Here is a 16,377-nt window from a genome sequence, read left to right on the forward strand (position 1 = left end):
CACTGACAGCTGATGAATTGGTGTGTTGAGCGCCAATTCCCCTCATGGGGAAACTTGCTGAGGCAGAAGCTCTGTATTTGCTTGGCTTCATCCTGCAGTTCTAGGCACTGAGGGCATCAAGCCAAAGCAGACATAGTACCCAGGCTTGATCCCCACCACCAAATCTTGTCTCATTCTTATTCTGATTCCAACAAGGCACCATTTATTAAGCACAGTCTTCAAGCCAGAAAAAGCTTCAGTCCCTCAAAGCAGTCACCTGATCACATCTCAGCACCTATGCATAAGGTACTGAAAATCCCTAAGCTCTTAGCCAGCGAGAGACAGAGAACCAAGGGAAAAATCATGAGACATAGGAATTCCCCTAGGAATAAAAAATATGCTTCAACCGTGCAAGGGAGTGAATGGAGATGGAATTTTAACCCCTTGTGCCTGTCAACCAGTCTTCCCTGCAGGCTGGGGAAGTGCTCGGCTGATACCATAACAGCCCTCTGGACTTTCTCTAGTTCCCATCAGCCCCACTGCTCAAACCCAGCAATGCCAGTTTCTCTGCCTGCAAAAGCAGTCAGGGACTGAATAGATTCAACTCTTGCAAAGCCAGCAGATCAAGGCACTTAAGGGAGCCCACCCCTGTCCCAGTCCTGGCACAATCTGTGGGCAAGGCAAGAGCCCTCAAGGGGACACTTGCCTGCTTGTACACTAATGCCAGGAGCCTGGGCAACAAGCAGGACGAGCTCGTCCTCCTGTTCAGTGCAAAGAATTATGATGTCATTGGGATAACGGAGACCTGGTGGGACTCCACCCATGACTGGACCACGGGTATAGAGGGCTATATACCCTGTACAGGAGGGATCGTGTTGACAAAAGGGGTGGGGGTGTAGCTCTCTATGTGAAGGAAAGCTACATGTCCTTGCAAGCTGATGTTGGCGACCGGCATGGACAACTAGAGACCCTCTGGGTAAAAATTCGTGGGGAATACGGCACAGGGGACACAACAGTGGGAGTCTACTACAGACCTCCCACTCAAAGTCCTGAGCTTGACCAGTTTGCCCAGGAACTGACTGAGGCCGCTTGCTCCAGGACCTTGGTTGTCATGGGTGACTTCAGTTACCCGGACATCTTGTGGGAAGATCACTCAGCAAAATCCGAGTGGGTGCAAAGCTTTCTCTCGTGCGTGGATGACCTCTACCTGACTCAAGAAGTCTATGGGCCAACGAGAGGCAAAGCGCTGCTCGACCTGGTACTGGCTACGGGGGACGACCTAATCGGCGACCTAGTGATCGATGGGAAGCTGGCTGACAGCGACCACGAGCTGATCACCTTCACCATCTGCCATAAAGCTGGCAAGTCAGTCAGCAACACAGAAGTCCTTGACTTCAGAAAAGCCGACTTTGACAAGTTCAAGAGGCTTGTCGGTCAGGCCTTTAGGGACCATGACCCCAGGGAGATGGGCGTTCAAGAAGAGTGGCTGCTTCTCAAGGAAGCAATCCTCAATGCACAAGCTAAATCTATTCCAACACGGAGGAAAGGCAGCAAGAAGGCACAGCAGCCCTCCTGGCTCTCCAGGGACCTAGCGGACCTCCTGCGGCTAAAAAGGAAAGCCTACAAAGGATGGAGGACGGGATTCACCTCCAAGAAGGATTATTCTGCACTGGTCCAGTCCTGCAGGGAGCAAACCAGGAAAGCCAAGGCTGCAACTGAACTCCAACTAGCTTCAAGCATCAAGGACAACAAAAAGTCCTTTTTCAGATATGTGGGGAGCTGGAGGAAAAGCAAGGGCAACGTTGGACCCCCTGCTAACCCAGATGTGGCAACTGGCAACTGACGCCCAAGACAAAGCCAACCTATTAAATAGGTACTTTGCATCAGTCTTTCATCAGTCCCATGGGATGCCCATGCCTGCTTTGGGACAGAGATCCGGGTGATGGGGATCCCCTATCCTCCATAAATGCTGACCTCGTGAAGGAACATCTTGAGAAGCTGGATACCTTCAAGTCAGCCAGCCCTGACAATCTGCACCCCAGGGTACTCAAGGAGCTGGCGAGCGTCATAGCCCAGCCCCTGGCACGGATCTTTGAAAACTCCTGGTGCTCTGGTGTAGTGCCCGAAGACTGGAGGAAGGCCAATGTGGTGCCGATCTTCAAGAAAGGGAGGAGAGTGGATCCGGCTAACTACAGGCCCATTAGCCTGACTTCTGTCCTGGGGAAGATCTTAGAAAAGTTTATTAAGGAGGCCATCCTTGATGGACTGGCCCAGGCTAACATTCTAAGGGACAGCCAGCACGGGTTTGTTGCGGGTAGGTCTTGTTTGACCAATCTCATTTCCTTCTATGACCAGGTGACCTATCACCTGGATGAGGGAGAAAAGATTGATGTCATATATCTTGACTTCATAAAAGCTTTTGATCTGGTATCCCATGATCACCTCTTGGCCAAACTGGCCAGTTGTGGCCTTGGCTCCACCACAATCCGCTGGCTGGAAAATTGGCTCCATGGTCGGACCCAGAGGGTTGTAATTGATGGCAGTCACTCATCGTGGTGCCCTGTGACCAGTGGGGTCCCTCAAGGCTCTGTCCTGGGACCCATACTGTTCAACATCTTCATTAATGATGTGGACATTGGAGTCAGGAGTGGACTGGCCAAGTTCGCCGATGACACCAAACGTTGGGGCAAAGCAACCACGCCAGAAGATAGGCAGGTGATCCAGGCTGACCTGGACAAGCTCAGCAAACGGGCGGATGAGAACCTGATGGTGTTTAACACCGAAAAATGCAAGGTTCTCCACCCTGGGAGGAAAAACCTGCAGCATCCTACGTTGGATAGCACTACAGAAGAAAGAGACTTGGGGGTCATCATTGACCACAAGATGAACATGAGCCTGCAGTGCGATGCTGCAGCTAATAAAGTGACCAAAACACTGGCTTGCATCCATAGATGCTTCTCGAGCAAATCCCGGGACGTCATTCTCCCCTTGTACTTGGCCTTGGTGAGGCCGCAGCTGGAGTACTGCGTCCAGTTTTGGGCTCCACAATTCAAAAAGGATGTGGAGAAGCTTGAGAGAGTCCAGAGGAGAGCCACGCGCATGATCAGAGGTCAGGAAAACAGATCTTACGATGATAGGCAGAGAGCCATGGGACTCTTCAGCCTGGAAAAGCGCAGGCTCAGGGGTGATCTGATGGCCACCTATAAGTTTATCGGGGTGACCACCAGGATCTGGGGGAACGTTTGTTCACCAGAGCGCCCCAAGGGATGACTAGGTCGAACGGTCACAAACTCCTGCAAGACCGTTTCAGGCTGGACATAAGGAAGAATTTCTTTACTGTCCAAGCCCCCAAGGTCTGGAACAGCCTGCCATGGGAGGTGGTTCAAACACCTACATTGAACACCTTCAAGAATAAATTGGATGCTTATCTTGCTGGGATCCTATGACCCCAGCTGACTTCCTGCCCTTTGGGTAGGGGGCTGGACTCGATGATCTCCCGAGGTCCCTTCCAGCCCTGATGTCTATGAAATCTATGAACTCCTGTCTGTCTACACTTGACTTCTGCAGCCCAAGGCAACTGCCTGGTCAAAAGTCCAATTTATACCTTTGTCAGGAAGTGCTGAGTTGGCAAGAGGGGACCAGACTCCAGGAATGTACTCATGACCAGAGTTTTCACAGGAATTTACTAAATTTACATTTATTATTTAATATTGCCCAAGAATTGGAACAGAACAGTGCAGCAAGGTCAAAAGGAGATATGTCCCCAACATTTCATTCGATGAAAAAATAATTCTGAGGTCACATTTTTGTCCCAAATTGGGACTAAATGCTGAAATCTTGGGATTTCCCCTGGGGAACAGAAACTTGGCATTTCCACAAGCTATGGCTCAGAGGCTAATTGCATCTCTCTGCAAATATTGCTTAAGCCTCCGGCTACTGGCAAACCCCCTGGCATCAGGATTAAGCTGCTCCTGTTTGAGGAATGCCTTTCATTCTCCATCTACTCCTGGAGTGCTCCCACCTCCAACCAAGTCCCAGGTTCCTCCCTTGGCATTTCACTCCTCTCCCACTGCTGCCTCTCCCTGCAGATTCTCCCCAGGCACATCCCACCCTTTGCAGGGGCAGGAGCAAGCTTTCCAAGAAGGGAAACCTTCAGCCACAGCTGCAGAGGGCTGGAAAGGCCAAGGAGCTGCCAGCCCATAGCCCACTTCAGAACAATGAATTACAGGGAAATGCACACACATCTGAGCCCACATGCTCCTCAGCCAGCAGCCCAGAGAAGGGACAGACCCCACCCTGGCATGGCGGGGGGGGGGTGTGGTGAGGGAAGAGGAAACTTCTACCTGAGCCTCAATTAGGTGAACAATATGTTCACCTGATCTACAGACTCCCTGTATGATAAGCCCCAATCTGTCCAGTGCCTGAAACAGACAAGTCTGGCTCCCAGCTCCCACATTGCTGGACTTTCTTAAGAGCTTGCAACAGGTGCCACCACCAAACACATGGAAACTGAGTCCAGTTTCACTAACATATCGCTGTTCAGCTGATTTCCAGTCTACTTTCACCCTTTCCTAATACCCATGGCCAATGCCCGCAGAACACCAGAAGCCCCCAAAAGCTGGAGTGACTGGATAAAGTATCACATTTACTCATAATCCTCAGGTAGAACCAGCACTGTGTGGGGAGAGAACCATCCTCCAGCCCCCAAGCCCGGAAAGCAGGCCTGGGCAGTGACAGGGAAGTCTTGGCTTTCCTCCCCCTTGCCTCTACTACAGCTGGACAGAGGCCAGCTGAAGTAGGGATCTGAGAAAGAGTAGGCATAGCAAAGAGGAAGGGCTGGGCCAAAGTTCGGTGCAGCCTAAGTCATGAGCTTGGAGCCACAAGGCCTGGTTTGTCCCCACGCAGGATTTCACGATGAGAGCAGCACGTTGGTGAGGGAACTGAGTGGGGAGGAGGGGAGCATGAACAGCCAGCATGGAACAAGCCCAGCAGGCCTCTATCAATCCTCACAGGGCTGAGTGCTCAGAGACTGCTGGTGTGACAGCAGTAGGGGCAGGGTGGGAGGGGAAGACAGAGGAAAAGTGCTTGGCACAAGAGGGCTGAAAACCGGGAAACAGGACATGGGGGTTACAGAAACTGTGATCTAGCCCCAGCCAGACTCTCCAGTGCCCCCAGCACAGACTTCAGGGTTGCTGCCATTGGGCTGCCTGCCCATTGCAGCCAGCCATGGACACAGGCCCTCAGCTTCCTTTTCTGAGGTGGCTCAGCAGCCCCTTCCTGCCACAAAGGTGCCTCCCCCACAGCAAGCTGGGACAGCAGAGCTCAGAGGCTGACCTTGTGGAGTGAGGCCTGGGTGGGAAGTGGCAGCAGCTGCAGGGAGGAGGGGAGAATGTCAGTCATTGCCCCCTATCCAACTGGTTCCAGGTCTGTTTTGTTCAAGAAGCCTTCACTTCCACATATGTTATGTCCAACCCAGAGGACAGAGGCTGATAACAACGACGTAGGAGCATGGTGCTCCAGGGATCAGAAGCAACTCAGCTTGGAAAGCAGAGGCCAGGATTCTTAGCCAATGTCCAGGATGCTCTGCCAGGGCCCCTGTAGTGGAGCTGTGGGTGCCCCAGAGGTCTGACCTGTAGCACTGTCTAGCTGGAGGTGGGGTGAGGAGTGGTCAAAACTGAGGGTTTCCTTCAATCACAGAAGTAACTCTCCCAGAATTTCACAGGAAGACGCCCAGGCAAGGGAGCTGGGGACATGGGTAGCAGCACAGAAGGGAAGTTGGTCAGTTGAGAGCAGACTTGCTGCTGCAGGGTCACCCAGGCTGTGGCAGCCAAGAACCCAGCACTGGACTTGCTATCCATCCAGCCACCTCAGGGAAAAAGCATGGAGGACTCAGCACTCTCCTTCCAGAAGATCCAATGCCCAGAGTCTACCAAGACCCCTTTGTCACCAGAGGCAATGGCAGGAGGGGCTGACTAGCCCAAGGATGCTTGCCAGACCCCAAAGGAGGCCGAGAAGTGGGAGCCCAAACCAGAGCAAGAGCAGGGGCATTTGGGACAGAGCAGGCCTTTCCCTGTGGCTCCAGACAAGTCAGTGCCAACAGCAGCAAGTGAGGCACAGAGCTGTCATTGAAGTGAGGAGCCAATTGCCCTGGGTTCACACAACAGTAGCAGCCCCTCCTCCTTCAAATGGCTGCTTCATTTATCTTCTTCCAGCAGAGGCTGTGGAGAGACAGACCATAAGTAAGGCACACCCCATCCGCTTCTGCAGCTCTTACTCAGTGCCACAGCCCACTTCCCTGCCCTCTCCACTATGACTGAACCTCCAGTGGCAACAGCCTCTCTGACAGGTTCCTCCTTTGAGCCCACACCCCTGACCCACTGGCCCTGCCCCTCAGTCCTCACTACACAGAACCCCCATGGCTTCTCTCTGGCCAGGTCCAATCCTATTTATCAACTGGGACTCACTGTCCTACTGCCATGGAGCTGCCAGTGCCACCTCCCCATGAGTTTCTGGGAACAACATCTAGTATCCTGTTGCCCTGGCAGTGGATTGAGCTCTTGTGGTTCCTGAAGAGACTCCCACAGGGAAAGAACACCTGGTAGCCCGCTGCCTCCCAGTCGATCTCAAGATCTCTTGTAGGAGAAAGATGCTGGTGCTGCCCAACTCCTGGCCCATGCCCAGTGCAGTACAGCTCTACTGTTCAGTCCTAGAGGTGTGTCACTCAAGTTCTTCCAGAGCACATGGCCAGCTAACCCACCTCTGCCCTCAGCAGACTTCCCCAGGGTCAGCTTCTTATCTCATCCTCACTTCACCCCACAGCAGTAGTTATTTTCCCTCTATACAGTCTCTTTACCTGCTGGGCCTCTGGTGAATCCAACTCTGGGCGCTTCCAGGCTGGCTTGGAAAGAGCCCACAGCACCATCCACCCTAAGACCACAATCAGCAGCCCCAAGCTATTGGCAAACCAGGCCTCAGGAGGCAGGCTGGAATAGAGAACTGTTGCATTGTTCCTGAAAAGAAAGAGGTGGAGCAATGGCCTTCCTTCAGAGACAGCACCACCACAAGCCACCACCCTCCCTTATAAATCCCACCTGCATGTGTAGCTCATGGTGTGAAGAAACTCCCAAGGTGGCCCCACAGTGGGGAGCAGAGAGGACTCTCCCCCCCACCCAATCACTTGGATCATGCAACATGGTGCAACAGCAATCCCGTCAGCCTGGGCGGAGGCCCCTACCCCTTCTGGACATCTTTCCCTTCTGTGTCTTAAGCCTGTTTGCACCAGCCAGACCAGCATCACTCCAGCCCCCTTGGTTACAGCCACTGTACCTGGGACCCACCTCCAGCCTGCCCTTCTCTGTCTGTTCTGGATTGAGTCGCCTAGTGAGCAGGCCTCCTGGCGCTGATACACCACTCATCCCAGGTGGGTCTCAACTCCCCAGCCCAGCCCACAGGTGAGAGAAGGGAGACCAAACAGAAGCCCACCAGCTTGCTCCCCCTTCCTAGTCCCAACCCCTTATAGCACTCACAGGCTGAAGAACAGCTTCTCATTGATGCCAGAAATGCAGGCTGCTATGGCCAGCATGAAGATGATGCACCCAAAGAAGACATGAATGGGCTTGTAGAGGCCCCTCAGCCAGGTTGGAGCCCAGGGTAGCAGGAAGGTGGAGAACCCCATAAGCCACTAAAAGAGAGGCAAAAGGGATGAGGATTCAGTGTACCAGCTGGACCAGACCGAGGCCAAGGCAGCCAGTGGCAGAGCCAGGGGCAGCTGAGGAGGAGGTTGAGGGGGGAAAAAAGGAACATTCACAGGTGGTAGCACCTACCTGGCAAAAGAAGAGCACAACAGCTGCCAGCCCCACCCAGCTGTGCAGCGAGTACATGTTGGCAATGGTCTGGGCTTTGTGGTAGCTGAAGACAGCAACAAGCCCCAACACGGCAAGGAGGAAGGCCACCAGGGCCAGGGCTGCGTGAAGCAGCTTCCAGGGCAGCTTGGAGCCCCTCCTGGAGAGGGGCAGGCGGTATACCAGCACCGCTGAGGGGAAAGGAGAGAGACAGGGAGGTTCATCACCCCCCTGGCAAAGGAGTAGTCCCATGGCTGAGGAGGGGAGGGCTCCCACGTACCTGCACCATATAGCACCACCATGCCCGTCACCATGAAGACTGGGTGCCAGTTAAACATCCTGGCAGTGCCATCCCAGCCAAAGCCCCCACGCCAGTGGTAGCACCAGAAGCCTGTGAGCCCCACGCAAAGGATCCCCACAATACCCAGCAGGATTGAGAAAGGCAGGAACCTCAAAGTGGGCATCGTGCCACTGAAAGAGACCACACCTGAGGAAGCAACAAAGATAAAGTCACTGCCCAATCCCTCACCCCCTTGTTAGAAATAGAATATTGTTAGAAATGCGCAGCTTGCATCTTGCACCTGATAAGAAAGAAATACTGCCAAGGACTTTTTCTTTCCCAGCCTTGCTACAGCCTTTCTTATGCTAATTGCAGTTTCTCCCCCTCACCTGCCTTAAGTCTTTATCATGCGGATTGCAGGAGCCAAAATTCAATTATCTGTGTCCTTGAAAAGTGGGGGGGGAGTAAACTTTTGGTGACCTATTGTAGTTTCTGAGCATGCTTAATTAGCTGATGCATATTTACTTCTCCGCCCTGCATACTTAAGTAGTTAATTATACTATACATGCGATGTATGTAGTGATGTAACTTACATGTATGTTTGTATGAAACGGAAGTAAGCTGTAAGAGTTCCTGTTTCTGCACACGTGCCCAGGAGAGAGAAGATAAATTTCGCTTGCGAATACCAATACGGGGTCAGAGTAATCTGAGTATCTGACTCTGCTCTGACCTTTGTTTGCAAACAAATGCCACTTTTGTGCCGTTTTATGTATGTGTGTCTGTGATTTTTTGCAGGCCTCCAGAGAAACAAACCGCTTTTTGCATCACCCTTTCCCCTACCAGTCACCCCACCAGGCTCTGCAACCCCCACATCTGCCCAGCCAACCTTCATCCAGCTCTGCCAGCTGCCCGGTGCCACCCTGATGGCAGCAGAACCACATGGAGGCACAGCCTCCAAGCCAACCTACTCTGCTGAAGGCAGCCAGGGAGCCGGGGTGGGGAGAGAGAGCAGAGGATGCCCTGAAACCACCCAGAACTGCCCCTTTGCCACACAATGCCGAGGGAGGGAGATGATCAGATGCCTGCAGTGCGATTTCACAGGGTGAAGCCCCAATGAGAGGTAGACAGAGTAAGAGGTGAGGGAGGCACCTAGTAGAGGGCAGTGGGGAAGTCTGAGGGCAGCAGGAACCCCCGCTTACCAGGAGGAACCTGTCCCTTTGCTCCTCTTGGTGTTGGCAGATGCACTGCTTCTGCCTCTCCCTCATTGCCTCTACAGTGCTGTCAGGGAGAGGAGAGGTGTCCTGGTCAATCCTGATCCAGGGTAGCCCAAGGAGGACACAGCAGCAGAAACATTTGCTCCTGAGTGCCCACCCCACCACTGCTATCACACAGAATCAAACTTCCCCCACCATGGGCCTGGCATACTGAGCAGGGACACAGTTGAGATGCAGCTGAAATGGGCAAATTCAACAGAGGCAGAACCAAATCCAGTCCAAAGAGAAACAGTTCAGTTTCCTCTCTGGGCCTCTCAGAGATACAGAGACTGCTGCAGCCTAGTAGTCAGGATGCCCTAAGCAGCACCTAGTGGGGATGGGGAGAGCGCGTGCTGCACCTGCAGCCAGGGCTTCCTGTAACAGTCATGAGGCCCTCCTCACTTCTGCTTTCCAGACACACTGCAGAGGAGGACGACCGTGGAGATCCCAGAGACCAGCAACAGAGCACTTGCTCCAGAGGGGCTCATATAAAAGATGGGGGAGCCCTACTGCTGCTCACCTCCCAGTTCAGGCAATGCCCCTCAATCCTGCCCAACCCCACCCTTGCTATTCCCGTCATCACAGAGCCCCTCCATAACTCTGACAGCGCTCTCCCATCCTTTCCAATTCTGGGTTCCCCCAGCTCTTCTCTTGGAGATTTTAGACAATCCATTACATCACCCAGCATGGCATCCTGGGGGTCACAGCCTGCTACATTTTACCTAGGTTCCCTTGTCTGGAGTATAATAAATTCTGAGAACGGCCCACCCACCCAGTCCTGGCCTTATGCAGCCCACATACCGTCAGAAGCCGGGCAAGGTCAGTATCAGAGCCACACTCCACACAGGGTCACAGAGTTGTTCTACCACTGCAGCCAGCAGAAGCTCTTGGAATGTCCCTCATTTGCTTAGTTTTACATCCTCTACCAAAAATACACCATGCCACGTGAAGAGGGGAAGGGCGCTGCTAGGCAGGGAGGGGAGGAGGCAGGAGGCAAGTTTAGCAGCAGAGAAGGCCGTATCCTCCCACTGCTCCCTGGGAAGGGACAGCAGCAAAATGCACCAGGGTTTTAGTATGTGGAGCCCCAAAAGAGTTATTTCTCCTCCTCCCCTGCCACCTCTGGGGGTTTGCAGGTGTTGGGAGCCTAAGTCACACCCACTATCAGGTGTAAACACAGCTGTATTTGCCCAGGACACACAGCCAAAGGACTCCTAGTGCTGGACTGGCAAAGGTTGAAAGAGTGATCCTGGACACATTTCATGTCCAAGCAACATGTTAGGAGGGTGAAGAGCCACTGTGTGCGTACAGTGCCAAGGTCCAGGTGATCCTGAATTCTGGGAAGCTTTTGGGAACTAATGCTATATAAGTCTATGTTATGGATAAGGACCCCAGACCTCCATGTCCTTTGCTGAACTGAAAATTGACATGGAGGGAAGAGAGGAGGCTGCTAAGTGATCTAATAAGAGAACAAGTGCCCCCAGGCAGGGGTTAGCTGGCGCCATGGGCTGCTGGATCCCTGTAATACTAAACGTGGGCAGCAGGCAGTACCACTCAGTCACTCTATAGCCTTAAACAAGACACTTATACATGTTCAGCCTTGCTTTTGGATCAATAATACAGGGGTAGTGACTTTTGCCTCCCACACGAGGAGGGGTGGGAGACATGAAGTGCTGTGTGCCAGGGGGATGGAAGGTGCTGTACCAGCCCAGCAGCAGTTAGAAAGAACATCCCAGACTCCTGGCTCCCAGCTCATTTTGCTAATCCTCCAGGGGGCGGAGGGAGCATGGCCTTGAACTGAAACACTTCCAGCCAAAGGGCTGCGGGCCAAGGTGTTCACAGGAAGCTGGAAGGATCTGCTAGAGGACAAAAAAACCCTGGCAGCATCTGTCTTTACCGCCTCCATATTGCAGGCACTGAACGCTTGAGCCCAGCCCTGAGAAATTATAGCAGTGCACAAGGGGCTCATCCTGGTTGCCTTCTGCTCTCCGCACTCTCAAGGAAGCCCTTGGGTCACATCCTCAAGCTTGGCCCCAAAACCCAGAGGTGCATTCAGAGCCCAGCTGAGAGGCGAGGAGCTGGCACCGCCTCACAGATCCCATGGCCCAGGCCTTAAAGATGGGACAAGAGGAATCACAAGGCACAAGTGGAAAATGGCAAGAGTGCAGGAGTGGGTAACACAGCCCCCAGGAGACACCAGCACCACGGGGTGAGGGAGTAGAAGGGGACAGAAATAATATCAGAGCCAGGACCCTCAGAGGAGCGACAGCCCCGCCTGCCTGGACACGGGGGTCACCGTTACCCATGGTCCTACAGCAGCCTGCACCCCACTGCCCTCCAACCCTTGACCTCCTGACCTGCAACTGACCGCCCCAATCTATCCCGACCCCTTGAGGTCAGCCTCCCCAGTGTTGCCGGCACAAGGTGCCCGAGGTAGGCAACAATTGGGTTCGTTGCCCGGTGTGCGTCGCACCAAATAAACACACTGGGGGAGAAGCAGACAGAGTTTATTTGAGCTCAAGTAAAAGGCACAGGGAGACTGTATTGTCTCAAATCCTGCACACCTAACCCTGCAACAGCGAGATCTTTATACCCCGGTCAGTTTCACTGTCAATGTTTTTCCCCCACTAGCCCCCCTCTCCCTCCTCCCTTCTCCCTCCCAGCGGTGCCCTTGCATTCCACAGATAACAGTTTTAGCTCGCCTGCTTTCCAGAAGGACAGGAGATTTGCAGGCGCCTGAGAGAAAGGGTTGCAAAGGTTGGGCAAGGGGGGGCTTTGGCTCATCTGAGCCTGGAGCAGAAGGACTTCATCGACACTCGTGGTCTTCCATCCCTCTGAGTTACCCAGGGTTATGCCCAGTGTCACCAACACCAGGGATCCTATTTTCGCCCTGACTCTGCACTAACCCCTCCCAGTCCATGCCACACCCCACCCTCCCAGCCGCACCTCGCTTCCGGGTCCAGCGCGGGGTACGCTGGGGGCTGTAGTTCCAGGGGGCCGCGGACCCCTCCACGGAGCTGTTCCGGCTCATGGAGGCAGTCCTCTCGGCCGCTGCCCCGCCCCCCAGCCACTTCCGCCTCGCGCCCCGAGGCACCACGGGACATGGAGTCTTCGCGCCGCACTTCTGCACGCGGCTCAGAGCTGCTCCCGCCCGCCCTCTCTATGATCCAAGTCCTCCAGGTCCTAGCTAGGACCGGAAGTGGGCCCCCATTGCTCTGCACACGCCCCCTCCCGCGCCTGGCCTGCTGCTCTGCTTTCTGCTCCCTGTATGATCCGCTGCTCGGGTGTCCGCCCCCTCCCCAATGCGCCACGTGCAGCCGGCTGCCCCCACCCCCTGACTCAAGGCGGGCTGGTTCCTGCTTGAGCCCGCCTCCAAGGCAAACGCTGTCCCTTTAGCCCGTCCAAAGCCCGGGCCACGGGGACCCCACAGTCGGGGGCCCCGGTCCTCTAGCACCATAGAGAGGTGAGAGCGCCATGTCTCGGTCCCCGGAAGTGCCCGCAGAGTGGCAAAGGGGCAGTTCCGGTCCCTCCGCCTGCCTCCCGGGATGGCGGCGCGGTCGCCATGGGGATGCAAGATGGCAGCGCCAGGCTAGTGCGGGCCCGTGTGGGAGGGGGCGCCTGTGCCGAGGCAGTGGCATGGGCACGGGCAGGGGGTAGGGAAGGGTCCCCCTCTTCCCCCTGGCCCAGACCTTGCCAGGAATAACACCCGCGTCTGCCCCTTCCCCACCCCCCTCAGGCTCCGGGGCGCGTCTGTAGGGCGAGGCGGCCCCGGGCCCCGGGAATGAGGTGGCTCCACAGCCCGGAATGCAACCGCTGAGGACGCGGCCCGCGGGGAAAGATGATGCTGCAGACCAGCAGCTACAGCATGGTGCTCTCCCTGCAGTTCCTACTACTCTTCTACGACCTCTTTGTCAACTCCTTCTCGGAGCTACTGCGTGCTGCGCCCGTCATCCAGCTCGTGCTCTTCATGTGAGTGCTGGCAAGGGGGGATGGCAGGGTCCCCACAGGTGCCTGGGAGTTCACCGCCCTCTCTCTCCCCCACAGCATCCAGGATATCGCCGTCCTCTTCAACGTCATCATCATCTTCCTCATGTTCTTCAACACTTTCGTCTTCCAGGCTGGCCTGGTCAACCTGCTGTTCCACAAGTTCAAAGGGACCATCATCCTGTCAGCAGCATACCTGGCTCTGAGCATCTCCTTCCACATCTGGGTCATGGTAGGGCAGGACTGTGCCAGCTTCTGGCATCAGGGTGTCTCGCCAAGGGGCATGAGAATCCCTGATCTGTGTAGTCAGGGATTTCATCCTCCTCCAGAGGAGCTGAGCTCATCCAGCAGTACCTGACACCCTGTGGGATGAATCTGCCTCCTCTGGTAGTCCCCTCTGACAGTGGCCGGTATCTACAGATTCAGTCGTAGGCCCCAGCATCTCCCTGTGGTGCACCTAGCCTGTTTTGGCCACCCACTAGAAATAACCTCTCCTGTGAAGTCTTGCCAGGCTGAGGCTTTGCTTGGATCCTACCCTGCCCTTTTAGTCTGAGAGGTCAGGACTCCTGCACCTTGGAAGGACCCCATGTTCCCGATTCACCTGGAGACACACTGGGGCCATGAGAAGAATGAATTTGCATGTAGCCATGCAGTATCAGATCCCCTGTGCCCCCAGGACCTCCCTGAACATGTTTGTCATACCTTGCTCCAAACAAGGGAGAAGCTCTGGAGCGTTAGGGAAGGGCATGCAAGTCCCTTTCCTTCCTTTCCTCCCAGGGGGCAGCAGCAGGGTTGGGGAGAGCTCCACTTAGTCTCCCTTGTGACAGGGAGGATCTTGCTCTCATCAGGTGCACAAAATCTTTCTTGGATGGGGCTAAGTTTGCTTCTCTACTCCCAGTGTTGCACTTCCACCTCCCAGAGGCTGAATGCAGGGCCAAGCAGAAACTCATACTGTCTGCCAGGTTCAGGGCGGAACGTTCCTCCATTACTGAATGTCTGGCCAGCTGCTGCTTTGGAGGGCATGATCCTGGCTGGGACTGCAAGCTGATTGCTGGCAGTGCTTCCCAGGCTTGGTCCTGTGCTGTGACTGCAGGCAGTCCAGAGCTTTCTTGGTGTCACAGTGAGAAAGGGGGCTGGGGCTGGGGCTGGGGGAAGTCACTCAACAGTTCAGGCATTGTACAGAGCTGAGAGGGTTTGTTGGTTCAAAATGTGAGGATTAACCCACCTCCTCCCTGCAGCACTTGGTGGCCAGTGCCAGAGCAAGGCTGACAGGGAAGCAGCTCTCCCAGTGGAGAAACAGAGGGTTTCCCTCCTGCCTGGAGGGTTATAGAACTAACTGGCTGTCAGCTTGGCAACAGGTCATCAAAGCCTGACAGCTGGGACTATTGCTACTCCATTACCTTCTGCTCATGAGGATCTTGCTCCATGGAGAATCAAAGCCAGTGCTAGAGATCACCCTCCTGACAGGGGCCAAGCTGCTGATCCCAGTGATCACTTGTGGGTGCCTCCTAAGTGGGATACGGCAAGGGAATCATGTTTAAAGAGACAAGAGTTGTGGAACAGTAGTGGCTGAGAGTCCTCAGACTAGAAGGGAGCAGCCTGCCCTGGATGCTGGGCTGCTGCTGGCTCTGGATCCCTGTAGTAACCAATTCTCCAAGTAAAGCTAATCCACTGTCAGAGTGGCTTGATGGCAGGTGTGATGTGTTGCATGGGATTACTGCCCTGGCAAGAGGTGCTGAAAAGTTATCCCAAGGCACAGCGGGGGAGTGTGTAAATGCACCCAAGACCACAGAGTAAGCAAAAAGAACTGAGGGTAGAACCCCGGTGTCCTGTTTCATCTCTTCCCTCCACCCGGATCCCTGTTCTTAGACCACAGCCCCACTGCTCTGAGGTGCCTTTTGCCTAGATCAGGGGAGGGCTTCTGTGTTGTGGGTGCTGCCTGTGGCTCTGCCTGGACAGGGTGATTTAAGAGGATTCCCAGAGAGATGCTTCCAGGATGATCTCTGATTAACCTCTACATGCTTTGAGAGCTGCTCCCTGGCTGTCCTGCTCTGTGTCTACAATCAGAATGGGCTTAGAGACAGCCAGTTATTCTTGCAGGGAAAGAGATCAGGGCAGTGGATGGATTTTTCACCCTGCTTGCCCACTAGGGGGCACCAACTGGCTCTGGGAAGCTGACATAGATGCCCCTCACCAAGGAGCTGCAGTTAGTGTGACACGAGTTGATGGCTGAACAAAGCCTGGAGGGGGAGCTGGGGTTCTTATAGGAGAACCAGTGGGCAGAGTGCTGTGCTCTGGCACTGGGCTTATGTGCCCCCCCCCCAGGCCTCTGCTCCTGGTGTATGTGCATCTCTTTCAGAACCTGCGCTGGAAGGACTCCAATGACTTTGTGTGGACAGATGGGCTGCAGGCACTCTTCGTGTTCCAGAGGCTGGGTAAGGGGTGGATTACTCTGCGGGCAGACTGATGCAGGGCAGAGGGATGGACAGATGTGCAGGGAGCCATTGACAGCCCTCCCTGCACACACAGCATAGCTACTGTGCTGTCAGTCGGGTGGGCCATGGTGCCCCCAGCCTGGGATTGGGGTTTAAGACACCAGTGGGTTGGCCAGGCTCCCCAGTTCTGTCTGGGAGTATGAGGCCTCCCAGCACACTGGCATGCCCCTTTAGGCAGTGAGGGCTGCTAGGCTTGCTCTCACCCACTCTCGCTCCCACCAGCGGCTGTGCTGTATTACTACTTCTACAAGAGGACAGCTGTGCACCTGGGTGACCCCCGCTTCTACCAGGACTCCATGTGGCTGCGCAAAGAGTTTGCTCAGATCCGCACCTGATGGTCCTCCCAGGCACCAGACTCGGGGATGGTCTGCCCACTATGCACCTTGCTGCTCAGCACCCTCCAAGAGAGGCGGACAGTCACCCTCGAGGCCGGCACCTCAATGCTGCATCTGCCCCTTGCTCACACCCCTCTGCTCCTTCTCCCCCCCAGAGTGTGGATCACTCCCAGCCCTGCTCTGGCTCTAGCTGCTGCCTCCTCATGCACTGAC

The 16,377-nt window shown here is 54.9% G+C and overlaps 2 protein-coding genes across 4 annotated transcripts; one reads left to right on the forward strand and one right to left on the reverse strand.

Annotated features, from left to right (window-relative positions):
- Positions 1 to 6,079: 6,079 nt before the first annotated feature.
- Positions 6,080 to 12,609, reverse strand: CYB561A3 (cytochrome b561 family member A3). Its single transcript, XM_090032243.1, has 6 exons — positions 12,297 to 12,609; positions 8,101 to 8,307; positions 7,803 to 8,011; positions 7,506 to 7,660; positions 6,833 to 6,989; positions 6,080 to 6,197 (listed from the first exon to the last, which is right to left on the reverse strand). The coding sequence occupies exons 1-6, from the start codon at positions 12,379 to 12,381 to the stop codon at positions 6,174 to 6,176; spliced, it is 837 nt and encodes a 278-aa protein (XP_089888369.1). The 5' UTR covers positions 12,382 to 12,609; the 3' UTR covers positions 6,080 to 6,173.
- A 33-nt stretch (positions 12,610 to 12,642) lies between these two features.
- On the forward strand, positions 12,643 to 16,298 carry TMEM138 (transmembrane protein 138). 3 transcript variants are annotated; one of them, XM_090032251.1, is made up of 5 exons: positions 12,643 to 12,813; positions 13,087 to 13,319; positions 13,395 to 13,566; positions 15,694 to 15,769; positions 16,052 to 16,298. In XM_090032251.1, the coding sequence occupies exons 2-5, from the start codon at positions 13,189 to 13,191 to the stop codon at positions 16,162 to 16,164; spliced, it is 492 nt and encodes a 163-aa protein (XP_089888377.1). In that variant the 5' UTR covers positions 12,643 to 12,813; positions 13,087 to 13,188; the 3' UTR covers positions 16,165 to 16,298. The 3 variants fall into 3 exon arrangements, with proteins under 3 accessions (XP_089888377.1, XP_089888376.1, XP_089888379.1); XM_090032250.1 differs by lacking the exon at positions 12,643 to 12,813 and adding an exon at positions 12,844 to 12,938; XM_090032253.1 differs by lacking the exon at positions 12,643 to 12,813 and having other exon boundaries at positions 12,957 to 13,319.
- Positions 16,299 to 16,377: the final 79 nt, after the last annotated feature.

This window comes from Crocodylus siamensis, chromosome 2 (genome assembly GCF_052110815.1).
Source record: "Crocodylus siamensis isolate JL-2025a chromosome 2, ASM5211081v1, whole genome shotgun sequence".
NCBI lineage: Eukaryota > Metazoa > Chordata > Crocodylia > Crocodylidae > Crocodylus > Crocodylus siamensis.

Excerpts from the sequence above, each read along its gene's own strand:
- CYB561A3 (XM_090032243.1), bottom strand. The coding sequence starts at position 12,381 with ATGAGCCGGAACAGCTCCGTGGAGGGGTCCGCGGCCCCCTGGAACTAC. Across the intron at positions 8,308-12,296 it reads GCGCTGGACCCGGAAGCGAG|GTGTGGTCTCTTTCAGTGGC; the intron begins GTGCGGCTGGGA and ends TTGCTTCCTCAG. Across the intron at positions 6,990-7,505 it reads GAGAAGCTGTTCTTCAGCCT|GAACAATGCAACAGTTCTCT; the intron begins GTGAGTGCTATA and ends CTTTCTTTTCAG.
- TMEM138 (XM_090032251.1), top strand. The coding sequence starts at position 13,189 with ATGATGCTGCAGACCAGCAGCTACAGCATGGTGCTCTCCCTGCAGTTC. Across the intron at positions 13,567-15,693 it reads CCTTCCACATCTGGGTCATG|AACCTGCGCTGGAAGGACTC; the intron begins GTAGGGCAGGAC and ends CATCTCTTTCAG. Across the intron at positions 15,770-16,051 it reads CTTCGTGTTCCAGAGGCTGG|CGGCTGTGCTGTATTACTAC; the intron begins GTAAGGGGTGGA and ends CGCTCCCACCAG.